The sequence below is a fragment of the Quercus lobata genome, unplaced genomic scaffold (genome assembly GCF_001633185.2).
Source record: "Quercus lobata isolate SW786 unplaced genomic scaffold, ValleyOak3.0 Primary Assembly Scq3eQI_336, whole genome shotgun sequence".
Taxonomy (NCBI): domain Eukaryota; kingdom Viridiplantae; phylum Streptophyta; class Magnoliopsida; order Fagales; family Fagaceae; genus Quercus; species Quercus lobata.
In genome coordinates, this window is record NW_022154760.1 from 48,108 (window position 1) to 62,340 (window position 14,233).

Sequence of the window (14,233 nt, forward strand, 5' to 3'; positions counted from 1 at the left end):
TTTTTTTTCCTTTTCACCTTTTGTGATTATTTCTTTCAAAAATATTTGCATCATAGAGTTTCGGAAACGACTAAAGAAGCTTGATAGCAATGGATATACAGACATTTTTTTTAAATGTTTATTGTTGTGTTTGGTTACTAAGAAAGTAAGAAAAAAGAAAATAAAATCTTGATTCTTTTTTTCATTTTATTTATTTGAATTTTTTCCAAATGTTGATGTGGCATGTTTTGATAGTAATTGAATTCTTTTAATATTATTTTATTAGTCACATAGGTTTCAAGTGTGTCAACTATGCAGTCAGAATCCAAATTAATTTCTAATGTCTAATTTTGTGCTACGCGTCTATTTTAATTTTCTTAATTTTAGTGCCAAGTGACTTATTCATAATACTCAAAGTGAAAGTTGAAATGACCAGCTCACTCACCTAGGTAGTATCACTATCACCTCCTCATCATCACTAGTGTTCAATGTTTTCATATGTAAGAACAGGTATTGTAAAATTCGTAGTAATTTTAGCTTTAAAAAAAAAAATTGATTCCTAAATTTTGACATGTTTTAGAGCGGTGTTAAGAATACTACAATTTTTACTAAATAACCTTTATAAATTAATGAAATTATCATAAATTACCAAAAAAAAAAGAAAAGAAAGTAAATTAGAGTTTTAGACCTACATTTATTATGTTATAAAAACAATCACAATAATTGTTATATTAGTTTATATAGAAATTTGTAATATCATGATTTCTTGCCAGACCGGCTTATTGGGCTTTCCTTCCTTTCTTTCTTCCTCGTTAGTTTTTGTGGCCCGTTGGCTTCCACCTTATTTTTTATCTTTTATTGTGCCTGTTGGTTTACTTGTTGCCATTTCTTGCCATGCTGGCTCACTAGGCTTTATTTATTTCTTTCTTTTCTCTTTGGGCTTTTATGACCCATTTGTTTTTATTTTGCTTTACTTTTACTTCTTCTTCTTCATTTTTTGCTTGCTATTGGGCATTTTTGCTGTTGGACCTTTTTTTTTTTCAAAAATGGGTATCAACAAGAGGAAATCCAATGGTTTGAGAGACTACACAAAATGCACCCCTACTAAACATAGAGATTTTCATGCATTGGCTTAATTTTGTGCTTAATTAATACCACAAAATAGTTATTATTAACCTAAATTATTAGTATTTGGGGCTTTGAGTCACATTAAAATATGTGAAGCCATTGCCAAGCATAAATTAAAAATGTAACAATAGTAAATTACGTAGGACACATGCATTGGGATAAATAGTAAACAGTGTATTAATAATTTCAATTTTGACATAAACCAGATCTTCTTCTTCTTTCCTTTCAAAACTATCGTGGCAAATAGTGAGAAAGTCACAATTTTACAATTAAAATGTAACAAGTTTTTACTTTTTAACAGAAATATCAATATTTTTATTAAATCCTTTGCATTGTAAAAAAAAAAAAAAAAAAGAGGTGAAATTGAATTAGTTTGACTCGACCCTATGTACTACGTTTTTACATGTGAAGAAATACAGGTCAATAGTCAGGTAAAGGCAATGAGAGGTTCACAAGGGAAAAATTACAAACTAACACCAATTTCCATAAAATTTCGTTAGTTAGTAATGTTTCCAAATTATTTTTGAAACTAACATCTCAAGTCTAAAAATCTCAATTTTGCTATTAGAACTCGAGCCTAAGCGACTCAATTTACTTGAAACAAACACGATAACACCTAAAACACCAAAACCAGAACGAAGCAAGCAAACCAAAACAAAGCAAGAAGCAAACTAGAAAACTAAAGACAACAACCCAGAAAGACAAAAAACCCAGATCTACAACCCCACGAGCCTAGATCCCTCCGTTCGGACTGTGGTGAAGGCTCCGACAATCATCACCACCATCAGCGGTGGCCCGATCTCAACTTCCATGGTCACCATGCTCTCTGAACTTCCATAGCCGAGCCTTTAAGTTTGGGTACGTATATTATAAATCCTTGATTTGGTCTGGAAAAAGAAAAAAGAAGGAAGAATGGGAACATGTCTTTTTGCAAGAACTGGAACTCAAGCCTTTAAAACTCGAGTTTCACCCCAAACTCAAGTATTAGAGAATCGATTTGCTATATAAACTCGAGTTTATTAGACTTAATATGCTAGTTTACTAAATAGTTTGGAAGCCTTATTAATTAACAAAATTGTTTCAAAAATATGGGTTATTTTGAAAAAAAATCAGGTTCACAAGGATTTTATAACCCGTTTGGGAGGATTTTTTTTTTTTTATATCCAAATTATTTTTTAGAGAAATTTTTATATCCAAATTCAATCTAACCCGAACCTAATAAATCCAACCCGTTTGTCAGGTCTAAATGGGTATTAGAAACAGCAACCAACAAGTTTCCAATTAGAACACTTACACCCCACATGGGATCGGAATACTTACACCAAAGATTCCCCTACGATTTTTTTAATAATTGCAAATCTATTAATTCATTGGAAATCACCGTTCATGTTAAAGACTTCTTTGCTAAGGGAAGAAGAAAAAAAAAAACCTTCAAAGTACAACTCGAAAAAGTTTTAGCAAAAAAAAAAAAAAACAACTCGAAAAAACAAAAGTATTCCATTTCTTAATAAACTCTCTCTCAATCTTCGAAGTCTCTACTCTGGTCTCTCTTTTCTCTTTCTCTCTGTGTCCAGTGTAGAGGCTTCACTAAAGTCCACGCGCAATGTCCAGCGCTGGAGGTGACGCGCCGCCTCCTCCGGCAGCGAACGGCGGTGAATTCCTACTCTCCCTCCTCCAAAAGCAGCACAACCACATCACCCAACAACAACAGCAACCCCAAGCTCCGCCACAGCAGCAGCAAAGGTCTCTGACCGTTGATCCGGCCGTGGCAGCGGTGGGTCCCACCCTCCCTTTGGCGCCACCATCATGGCCGTCGAATTCCAACGGTCCCGATCTTCCGTATCCTCTTCCACCACCTTGGCCCCACTCTTTCTCTCCTCCTCCTCCCCAACCTTTCCTCTCGAACTTCCCAGGGTTCGCACAAAACCCATTCCCTCCTCCTCGAAATCAGTTTCCCGGAAACCACAATCTCTTCGGCGACGATTCCAGAAGATTAGGAATCGAGAATTTCATTCTCCACCAGCACCAGCAACAGCAACAGCAACAACAGAATCAGCAAGAACCCAAGCTCAAGTTTGGTACTTTGCCCAGCGATATTCTAAGCCCTGAGGGTTTATTATTATCTGGGAATTCTCAGAATTTTTTCCATAATTCAAAGCTCACTGCTTTCAACGACCGGGAACCGGGTTTGGGGACCAGGACCTATAATGGGTTGGAAAGGAATTGGCAATTCGAGCCCCGGGTGAATTCCAATCCAAATTCGAGTTCTTTTCGGCTTGGGAATCATGATGCTCGAGGGGGTGAGTTGGGAAAGCAGTTCCAGAGTGGGAACTATAGGTCTACGCCTCCACCGGGGTTTCCAAGCAATCCGAGGGGAAAAGGGAATTGGGATTCAGGGAATAGGATGAGAGAGGTAGAGTTAGAGCACAATGTGGGTAAGGAAAGGGCTAATCACAGTGATATGAGTAGTAGTGATCTTTCTTTAGAAGCTAATAATGAGAGAATAAGGACATTGTCATTTGAAGAATTGGGGATCAGTAGACAGCTTGATCACCCGGGGCCGCCAACGGGGAGTAAGCTTCATTCTGTATCTGTTTCGGATATTGAAGAGTCCATGTCCAATTTGCATAGTGAGATTGGTGAATTTAGGGAGGGCAATAGTTATCGGGGTCGAAATAAGTTGAAGGAGGAGGGAAGTCATGAAGTTGACGATTTTGGCGAAAAGCTTGTGGATTCTTTGTTGCTTGAGGATGAATCTGATGACAAGAATGAATCAACCCCACTTCGCAGTTCTCGTGAGAAGGTTGACTATTTGTTTTTCCATCTGTATCTTTCTATTGATAATATAGGTTTTAAGATTTTGTGGAATTTACAGGTTAAGTTTGAAGAAATTGATATTTGAATAGAGATCAATGATATAAATAATGTGTATGAATGATTAAGGTTTTGAAATTTTAGCTTCCATTAACTTCTGTGGAATTTTTATTGTTGTGCAAATTAGCAATTTTTAGTGACAAAAATTGTAAATCATAGCATATTTCATTGTAAATCATTGTATATTTGAAGAAACTGATATTTGAATAGAGATCAATGATATAAACATGGTTTATGAATGATTAAGGTTTTGAATTTTTGGCTTCCATATAACTTTGTTCTGCAAGTTAGCAACTGCTAGTGATAAAAATGTAAATCATTGCATATTTCACATGAGACATCTTTAAGGGAAAAGAAGTTGAAGTTGTTAGTGCCTGAAAATTACATTTTGTGTGGGAAGTTGATTAAAAGAATTAAAGGGTTTAAATGTGGAATTGACTTGCAGTTTTTTTTATCAGGATGTCAGGTCAGATAGCAGAGGTCAACGGCTACTTAGCCAAAGGATGAGAATATTAAAAAGACAGATGCTATGTCGTAATGACATAGACAGATTAAATGCTCCTTTTCTTGCAATTTATGACTCGCTAATACCTGCAGAGGAAGAGAAGGCAAAGCAGAAGCAATTGTTAACGTTATTGGAGAAATTAGTTTGCAAAGAATGGCCTAAAGCTCGCCTCTATCTTTATGGATCATGTGCAAACTCATTTGGAGTTTCTAAAAGTGATATTGATGTGTGTCTTGCAATTGAGGATGCAGATATTAACAAGTCCGAGATCTTATTAAGGTTGGCAGATATTTTGCAGTCAGATAATCTCCAGAATGTGCAGGTATTTCAGATTGCTGTCTTTCTGATTATTAAAGAATAGGGGCTTTTAAGATTTACATAACGGAAACTATTTTGCAGTGTGTTTGTCATTGTATATGGTGTTACATTTGTAGCCCAGTTTATAGGTAACTTAGTTAAATTAGTTTGCTACATAGGCCTTGATTTTTAACTTAGATGATGAAAATGCTCTTCGGGCGTGGTAAAAGAACCTGAATTTAATATCTACTTCTAAAGTAAAATTCTTCATACCCTATTTTCATTGTTCATTTCTTGCTGGGCGAAAATGAATAAAGTATATCTTTTTAGTGCTTTCTTATATTAGAATTGATTAATTCTGATGACCAATTCACTCTTCTTGGACCTTTGGCAATTACGTCATGAATATTGTTTGGCCATTCAACTCCTTGGTGGACTTGATAAACGCAAGTGTGAAAATTAGATATAGATTTGTAGCCTTTTTTTGGATAGATTTTATTTGCTACATGAGCTGTGACTCTTAAGATACATATGCTACTTTTGGATTTCCTTGCACGTCTAAACTTTTGCATTTCTGTGTACAAATTTGAATGTTTAGAATAAGTACATAGTTGCTGTAATTACTTACTTCTAGAGTTTTGAATGGTGTTTCAAGTTTTTTCTTTTGAATATATGTAATAAAATTTTATATAATTTAATGCACACTAAAAGTCATGTACTATATACTAAAAGTTGGTGTAAAAACCCTTTCCTTGCATATGTGGTTGAATGTAAATATTACACATCATACTTTCGCCATGTAGCACGCTATTAGTTACATTAAAATTATTAAAATTGTTTAATCTAAGTTACTTATCAAAAAAAAAAATGTTTAATCTAAGTTAATACTACCAACTCAGTTTCGAAAAGTTTCAAGAAATTATAAACAAGTTTCATTATTTATTTTAAAGTATTTATGCATTATAACTTTCAGTTTTGATAAAAGTTCAATCTTACATTATTTGCTTTCGCAACATAACTTAACTGGGGGCAATGGTCTTATACTCTTGGTGGTCAATAATAATCATGACAATGTTTCCATAGTAGCTGCAACTTGCTTGACTCCGACTTGACCAACTTGCTTAAAGAAACTTTTTTCTGGCTGTGAGTGATTTAGTTTTTTAAAATTTCAACTCATTCCGCCTGCCCTTAAGGCTTTTAAATTCCATAAAATGCTTATTTCGGTATTGTTTCATAGACATGACAACTTTGTTACTTTCATACTTGACCAATCTTGGGACTTTTCCCTTTATTCTCTTGGCTGCACTTGATTTTGATTTTTGTTTGGTAACTGCTGCTGCTTTTTGGGAATTGAGTTTTCTATGTGATTGTTTCAGGGAATAGAATGCTAAAGCAAGGATTAAAAGATCCCTTTGAGGAACTAAAAGATCCAAAGGGATTGTTATATCCAATCCTAATGGTCATGCCGAACAATGGATATGTATAATTCTATCCAACCTAGACTCTATATGCAGTGCCCAAACACAAGCCATATGTAGCTTCTCAAAGTAACTCATAATTTCCAAGGCCAACTGTGGAAACGTCTACAAGACATGTAGATGTTTTTGTCATATCTTAATGAACACAGTTTATCTTGATGTGGAAACATCTACAAGACATGTAGATGCTTGGGGAGAAAACTGGTTATAGTGATGAGCTAAGTGATGGCTGAACTCTGAATATATAAACTGCCATAAGGTGTTGGTGGCATGAAATGTTGAAGATGCTGCTATTATGACGCAGGACAACCAAAAACATTGAACAGTAAAGTTGAAAGACAAAGAAAAATAAAAGGATAGGAACCTAAGGAGTTAGCACTAAGCGAGGAAAACCATTAATAGTCAACATGTTAGGAACCCATGGGTAGAACTCACCCTTGAAAACCGGCTTGCAAGGGGAGGGTGTCTAAGTGCTTATAAACACATGGTCAAGTTTATACTTAATCCATGTAGGACACTAGGATCATAATATACCACCATGCTTGGCAACCGACGTCCACGACGGCTCACTCTAACGACACTGACCCGACGGTAGCCCTTTCTCTTTTTTGGGTGGCTCCACTCACCTATCAGTAATTTTAATCTAGCTTCTCGGTGATGTGGTGGTTGGCTCTGATACTAAATGTTAGGATCATAACACAACACTAAGCGAAGAAAACCACTAGGAGTCAGCACTTAGGGTTGGCTGGAGTCTGGAGTTGGCACCAAACCAAAGATACCAGAAGGCAACTTCTCATTCATCTCTAATTCATCTCCCAAAGGAGCACAATAGTTTGCTTATATAGAAAAACTGAACCCTAGTTCTAATTGGCATAGGAAACCCTAATTGCCTTACTACAATATTAACCTTGCTTCCAAATATTAAAATACTAATAGCCTAATAAACTACTAGGACCTAAAACATAAAAATACAATTGACTTGGAAAAATGAATAATACTAAATTAAAATAAAAATCTGTCTCCCGCATCATTTCATTATTGGGAATCTTTATTGCATTGAGGCGTTGATAAAATACCACATTGGCCATTCGGGTTAGGTTGCATCAATCAATTTTTCTTCAATTTTTGATGTTTTTAGATGAGCCCATTAGGCATTGACACTATATGCAGATGCAAGGTGCATTAGAATATATGGGCTTTGGCTCACCAATGAAGTGACTCTTTAATGCCCTGTGTCACTCATTGTCTAGTTTTTCTTGTTTATTCTACAAAATTGTTTAGTTTTTGGTTTCAAGCCTACATCCTATTGTGTCATTAAGATAAGATTCATTTTCATCTTTTCAGTTATGGTAGTGTAAACACAATAGTATGTAAACTGTTTTATGCTATATTTCCTTAAAAAATTCCTCTTCTTTGGCATGGTCTTGTCCATCAAAATCTTTTTTTATTTTTTTTTTATTTTATGATTTTTCCAAAAAAACTCTAGCTTGGACAGTACCACTGATTGAGATTAGCTAATACAAAATGGACTAGAAAAGCAGATTATAACAATATATTTGTCTCAAGAGCAGGGTGGCTGGTGAAATCAAATTTAATATATTATTTGTTGGAATCATGATCTCATTTGTTTTCAATTTAAAGCAAATATCTTTGTGGGTGCTTAATTCAGGTTTTGTTTACAGGCACTGACCCGTGCTAGGGTCCCCATAGTAAAGCTTATGGATCCAGTGACTGGAATTTCCTGTGACATATGCATTAACAACATTTTGGCTGTCATAAATACTAAACTTCTTCGAGATTACGCTCAAATAGATGTGAGATTACGGCAGTTGGCTTTTATTGTGAAACATTGGGCAAAGTCAAGGGGAGTCAATGAAACGTACCAAGGAACCCTATCTAGCTATGCGTAAGTTAGCTGTAAGATTTACATGTATTTCTGAAATTTACCACTTAAAAATTGAGCAACTATTGTGTTGTGAGTGCAAGTGTGGGTGTGGGTGTTGATTCCCACAAGGTAAAGTAAAGAGACTAATTGATATTCAAAGTTGGGGCCAAACCCATTAGATTAAGCTTTTGGGTTGGTGTAATGTCCCAACATGTATATCAACAGATTCTTGGTGGACTTTCTGGTGATCTCTCTCTCCTAACAAATTGGTATTAGAATTTATGGTTCATCTTCATGTTCCACAAGTGTCTTGGTCCTGACACGTTTGGGCAGTTACAGCACGTTGCCTTTATTGGCCTTGCATTTGGTGCAACTCTTGATTGTGTCAAGGACTCTTGTGCAAAGGGGGGAGTAGAAACTCACATGTGAGTAAGGGATTTGTTGTGGGCGCACTTGAGTGTTGAGTCCCACATCAAGGAAGTTTTAAAGTGAGTAGTTGATATACATAGTTGTATCAAAACCCATTGGTTTAAGCTTTTGTGTTGGAATAGTGCCCCACATGTATATCAGCTCTTGGTGGATTCCCTAAGCTTTTCTCCACCTCAATCAGTTTTATTATTCTTTTTTTTTAGTGGGTAGATATATACATAGATGGTTCCAAGCCCATTGGTCATTGTGAGACTACTCGGCCCTCTTTTAGTATGATGAAAAGCACAAGAACTTACCTATTTAGGTAGGATCTAGATCACATTTTCTTTTTTAAATCACAGTCAATAGACCCAGCTGTGATGAAAATTATTCTTATTTTTATGTGCCCTTTGCTAAATTTTTAAAGAAAAACTCTTATGCTGTTTTCATTTCAGGTATGTCGTAATGTGCATTCATTTCTTACAACAGCGCAGGCCTGCTATCCTTCCCTGCTTACAGGTGTGTATTCTTAATTACTTCAAGTACTCAACGCATATGTTGTACCATATTTATTTACTGACTTGTTTCTATTAGCGTGCTTTATGTTTTAAGAATTTATTATCATGTTACCAAATAATAAACATAAACTGATTCTTTTTGGTTTCTTTGTCATTCTATAATTAGTTTTTGGACTTCAGTGGAGGTTTTACTTACAAATGTTGCCAATCATTTGCTAAACTCCTTGTTTGGCCTTATCATGTGTTGATGATTCAATCTTAATACAAGAAAAAGGAGACTTTGACTGCTTAGCAACAAATGTAATTATGAGAAACTAAACCACATGATGTCAAGTAGAGGCTGAAACCTGTGAACCTTCTCAACTCATACTACTGTGTTCTGTTCAGACAATCTTCTATGTTTGCGGGACATTGCTTCCATGTAATGAACAATCCCCTGTAAAGATTGTCTTGTGCAAAATAAAGTTTTTGCTATATATGAGCTTATGCTTCTCTGTTTTAAATAATAATTGCTTTTCTATCTGGTATACCACTGTTATTTTATATTCAATTACATTGCTAAAATAATGTCTTTTTGTTTTTTACTCAAACCGAAAGAATTTTACTTTAGACTAAGTTTTTGTCAGAATTTTCAAACATGAAACCTTTATTATCATGCCACAGAAAACAAAAGCTCCCCTCATGTGCATTTCTTTGTGCAATCGGTGGTTGCTGCATCGTTTTGTATATTTTGTTGTATTGCATTTCTTTGAAATATTTTAGGCTTCCATATGACCAAATAGGGTATCCGAGAACTGGTTTTGAACATTTTTGTTGCTCATTTGTAACTTGCTACAACCATTTTTTGTTCAATAACTTGCTACAACCTTAAATTCCAGTAAACCATAAGGTAGCTACAAAAAGGGACATAAACTATATGGTATTTGACATGTTGGCTCCTCCTATGTCAAAAGTACTTTCTATTGTGGACTCAGTCACCCAATTCTCTAATTTGTTGCTTGGTTTATACACTTTCAGGAAATGGAGACTACATACTCTGCAATCGTAGATGATATTGAATGTGCTTTCTTTGATCAAGTTGAAGTACTACGCAATTTTGGATCTTGTAACAAGGAAACTATTTCTCAGCTGGTGTGGGCGTTTTTTAATTATTGGGCATATCGTCATGATTATGCAAATTCTGTCATATCTGTTCGTACAGGAAGCATACTCAGGTTAGATCTTGTATATTTTATTTTTATTTTTTTATTATTATTTTTTTAATCTTGTTGTGGCTCTGTGTTTATAAACAAGAATCATTACATATATTCCTCCACCATTTCCCAAAAGCTCTTGTAGCATGTTGCCCTTAAATTTAATTCTTTCCTCGAGTTCTTTCTTTTTGTGAAGGTGTGATTCATATATATGCTTTTGAGTGTTTAGCTATGATATATATACTATTGATTGCTTTTGCAGTCACTCAATTAACGTTGGAAAAGTATACTTGATATGTTAAGGAATTAAGTTTCAGTTTTTGCCATTTTGGCATTAATGATGCTGGTCCAGTTACTGTCAATGGGGTGGTTTGTATATAAAGATAACTGATAGGTTTTTCAAAGGCTGAACATTTTGAAATGGCTTGTTAATAGCTGTCTAAATTTATTGAATCTAACATCATGTCTAATTTCATTGAAGTTAAAAAACTTTAGTTGGGACTGTTCCTCTGACTCACCAAGTGCTCTTTCACTATGTAAATGTGTTCAGCAAGCATGCAAAAGACTGGACAAGGAGGATTGGGAACGATCGTCATTTGATATGCATAGAGGATCCCTTTCAGACATCTCACGACCTGGGTCGAGTGGTGGATAAGCACAGCATAAAAGTTCTGAGAGAGGAGTTTGAACGTGCTGCCTACATTATGCAGTATGATCCAAATCCGTGTGTGAAGCTCTTTGAACCCTATGTTTCAAGTTGATTTGTCTTGTTTGATCATAATTTAGATGTAATTATGGTAAAACAAACAGTGTAAAGTCCCTGTCTTTTTCCTTATCTTTCTCATTTTAGTCCCTGCGTTATTTTCTTAGAATGTATTTAGTTTGTCAGGCTTTTATTTAAATGTAAAGAACTTTCTGTCAATAGACCTCTGGTCTTTGCTCTTCCTTTTCAAGATCAGAGGTCATTGAGTGAACCCACTGTAACTTCATTTCCCTTTTGGGGCTGAGTTGCAACGTGCATGTGGTGTGTGGAGTTTTGAAGAAAGTGGGTGGGATTGTTGATTTCAAAAATAGTGTACATGAATTGGAACTTGGAAGTATACATGAAAGAAATTAAATTTTTTTATTTAGAAGAAAGACTTTTAAGACTTCTATTAAGAAAGACTGGCTACATCAGCCTAAAAAAATACATTGGAATTGTAGCAGAACGTCTTCCATTCACTCCATAAGGTTTGGGATATTTACTAAAAAAAATTAATAGATAGCTCCGTTTGATCAAACAAGATGAAATCAAGTAATGTAATATTAGAAAAAATTATTATGAGCAATTAAATAGTTGTCAAAATTGAATAGTGTTATGAATCAATTTATTATTATTATTATTTTAATGTCATGTATCTTATTGTATCATATTATATATTGTAAGGTATACAAATTAAGGATTAAGTTAGCTGAAGACTGTTTCTCCAAACAAACAAACAAAAAAAAACAAAAAAAAAATGTTAGCTGAAGATAGCCACAAAATCGAATATATTTATATATGTCAATGCACAGTACTTGAAGATACGGTTTGTGGAGTGGCTGAAAGATCATGAGGGATGTGGCCCATGTGGGGTGTTCGTGTTCTCAAATATCATTTTAGGAATTGATCAGAAATTAGGACAGTGCTTTAGATCTATCCAGCTTTATGGATTAAGATGTGCAATACCAAATGGGGAAACAGAGATATTGATTGTTATGTACGAAAATGTGGAAGAATGTAAGGAAGGGAATAGAGAAATGGGAAAGCGCAGAAGAGAGTACTGATTCCAGCCAAAAAAAAAAGGAAAAGGGAGTACTGGTTCAGCCAAAAAAAAAAAAAAAGGAAAAGAGAGTACTGAGTAATTCCAAGCACACTTTTCTTATTCCAAAATTGGGCTTATATACAATAACAATCCATTACATTTTAGTAACTACCCATTGTAACTATCTATTAACTATCTCTAACAATTTCCTAACTGTCACTAACAGCTCATCTTAACTGCACATGCCTCGGCACATGCCTCTGTGTAGCACCACTGCACGCACACCTCATCACCTCAATAGGCACACCTCATCACACTGTAGACACGCCACACACAGCTGTTAGGCACATGCACACACCAGCCTAGCACATCAGCTACAGTATTACTAAGCCCACACACCTAAGCCAGCACCACAGTATCTTAACAAAGTTAACTTTTTGATATCATTGAATTAAAGACCTCAAAAAAAAAAAAATTGAGTCGAAAAAAAGTTTATAATTTTGAAACGGATTCCAATCCCTTTCACATATGAGGTGGTAGAGGATTGAGATCTAGGCAATACCTCTCTACCTTCTACAAAACTTTTTTACATTTTCAATTTTTTACTTCTTTTTTATTCTTTATTTATTTTTATTCAATAGTAAGATCTAAGGTTTTTTTTTTTTTTTTTTTCAATTTTCAATCTTGGGCATTTTTTTCAACTCTCAATTTTAGCCATTGAATACTAAGAATATTGCATCAAGTGCAATCCTTAGAATATTGCACATGATCTTAATTCCAAACAAGCACATTACTCCTATAATTTTATTGAGAGGAGATAAATTCAGTTAGTCTTGAGCCACATAGGAATCAATTATATTAGCATATTGAGTCCAAAAAATAATAAAAGAAGAAGAAAGAGTAAACATCAATAGGTTTATAATATAAAAAAATGTCAAATTTACACATTTTCATTCAAAAATCACCCATATCAAATAAGCTAAAATTATTTAAATATGGAAAAAAAGAAAAGGGCAAACATCAGAAGGTTTATAATTAAAAAAATTGTCAAATTTACATATTTTTATCTGAAAATTACCCATATCAAATAAGTTAAAATTGGGTAAATAGGCATTGTTGCTACTTGTAAATTTACACTAATATTATTTGTGGGGCCAGAGAACTCACAACTCGGCCTACTTCCCATTAGGACCCAGGGCCCTTGTCAAGGATAGGGGTTGCTGAGGATAAATAGTGAAAGACCAAATGACCCATAGACGCAGCCGAGGATAGCCCTGTCCTCAGCTTCCCAGGACTTCAAAAGAAAGATCGGTATATCGTCAAAGGCAACCTCCAGAGCGCCCTCAGAAAAGAAGACGAGCAGAATGGGACTCATACAGGAATAAAGAGTGTAAATGGTTCAAGGAGAAGACGTCACCTCCGCATTGAATGCGCCCACAAACGTACTAACCATATTAATGGGAAAAGACTCCTGAACAGTGTAGTTTCGGTCAGTGCAACTAACAAAAAGTAGGGTGAAGCGGCTGATAGGACAGGTACTCGAATAGGTAGCTGCCTGATCAACGGATGGAAGGTAAGGATCGACTGAGAAGGTCTATATAACGAAAAGGCTGATGCGCCAAAAAAGGGGGGGACAATTCGTCTCCCAAACCATGGAGTCTTAGAAAAAAGAAGGATAATAAGAGCACAAAGCTCCACAAACTCCTTGGACAAGATTTACTAACCGAAGCCACTCAAACCACTGTCCGGTGACCAAAGTTTAGCCTTTTAAACTCACGCTCTACAAATTATATTGTTTGGGCCCTTTACGTACAAGCCCAATATCACATTGGGGTCGTTACGAATTGAGTCCTTACAATTGGCGCCGTCTGTGGGGAAGGCTTATGCGTTGGCCCAGGCGGTGGAACGAGCAGTCCTCCCATCACTTCCAGCAGCCCGTTGCCGTGTCCTAAAGTAAAGTTCCACTAGGGGCTGGGTTTCGAAACGTTAGTAACGCGGACGATCCTCTAAGTAAAGTTCCACTAGGGGCTGGGTTTCGAAACGTTAGTAACGCGGACGGTTCTAGGGGCTTCCAACGTCGGATCAACGTCTCATACCTTGACTGAGGGGCTAATCCCCCAAGGGGCTAACCCCCCCATACTTAAAAAACTAAGTTTTGGACAGAACCAAGGTATTGCATGGTCC

General features: G+C 35.6%; 1 protein-coding gene across 1 annotated transcript; it reads left to right on the forward strand.

The window, feature by feature from the left end:
• Nucleotides 1–2,526: 2,526 nt before the first annotated feature.
• On the forward strand, nt 2,527–11,336 carry LOC115973274 (UTP:RNA uridylyltransferase 1-like). Its single transcript, XM_031093534.1, has 6 exons — nt 2,527–3,910; nt 4,440–4,808; nt 7,944–8,167; nt 9,010–9,073; nt 10,090–10,286; nt 10,816–11,336. The coding sequence occupies exons 1-6, from the start codon at nt 2,711–2,713 to the stop codon at nt 11,024–11,026; spliced, it is 2,265 nt and encodes a 754-aa protein (XP_030949394.1). The 5' UTR covers nt 2,527–2,710; the 3' UTR covers nt 11,027–11,336.
• The last annotated feature ends 2,897 nt before the right edge of the window (nt 11,337–14,233 follow it).

Excerpts from the sequence above, each read along its gene's own strand:
- LOC115973274 (XM_031093534.1), top strand. The coding sequence starts at position 2,711 with ATGTCCAGCGCTGGAGGTGACGCGCCGCCTCCTCCGGCAGCGAACGGC. Across the intron at positions 4,809-7,943 it reads ATAATCTCCAGAATGTGCAG|GCACTGACCCGTGCTAGGGT; the intron begins GTATTTCAGATT and ends TTTTGTTTACAG. Across the intron at positions 8,168-9,009 it reads GGAACCCTATCTAGCTATGC|GTATGTCGTAATGTGCATTC; the intron begins GTAAGTTAGCTG and ends TTTTCATTTCAG.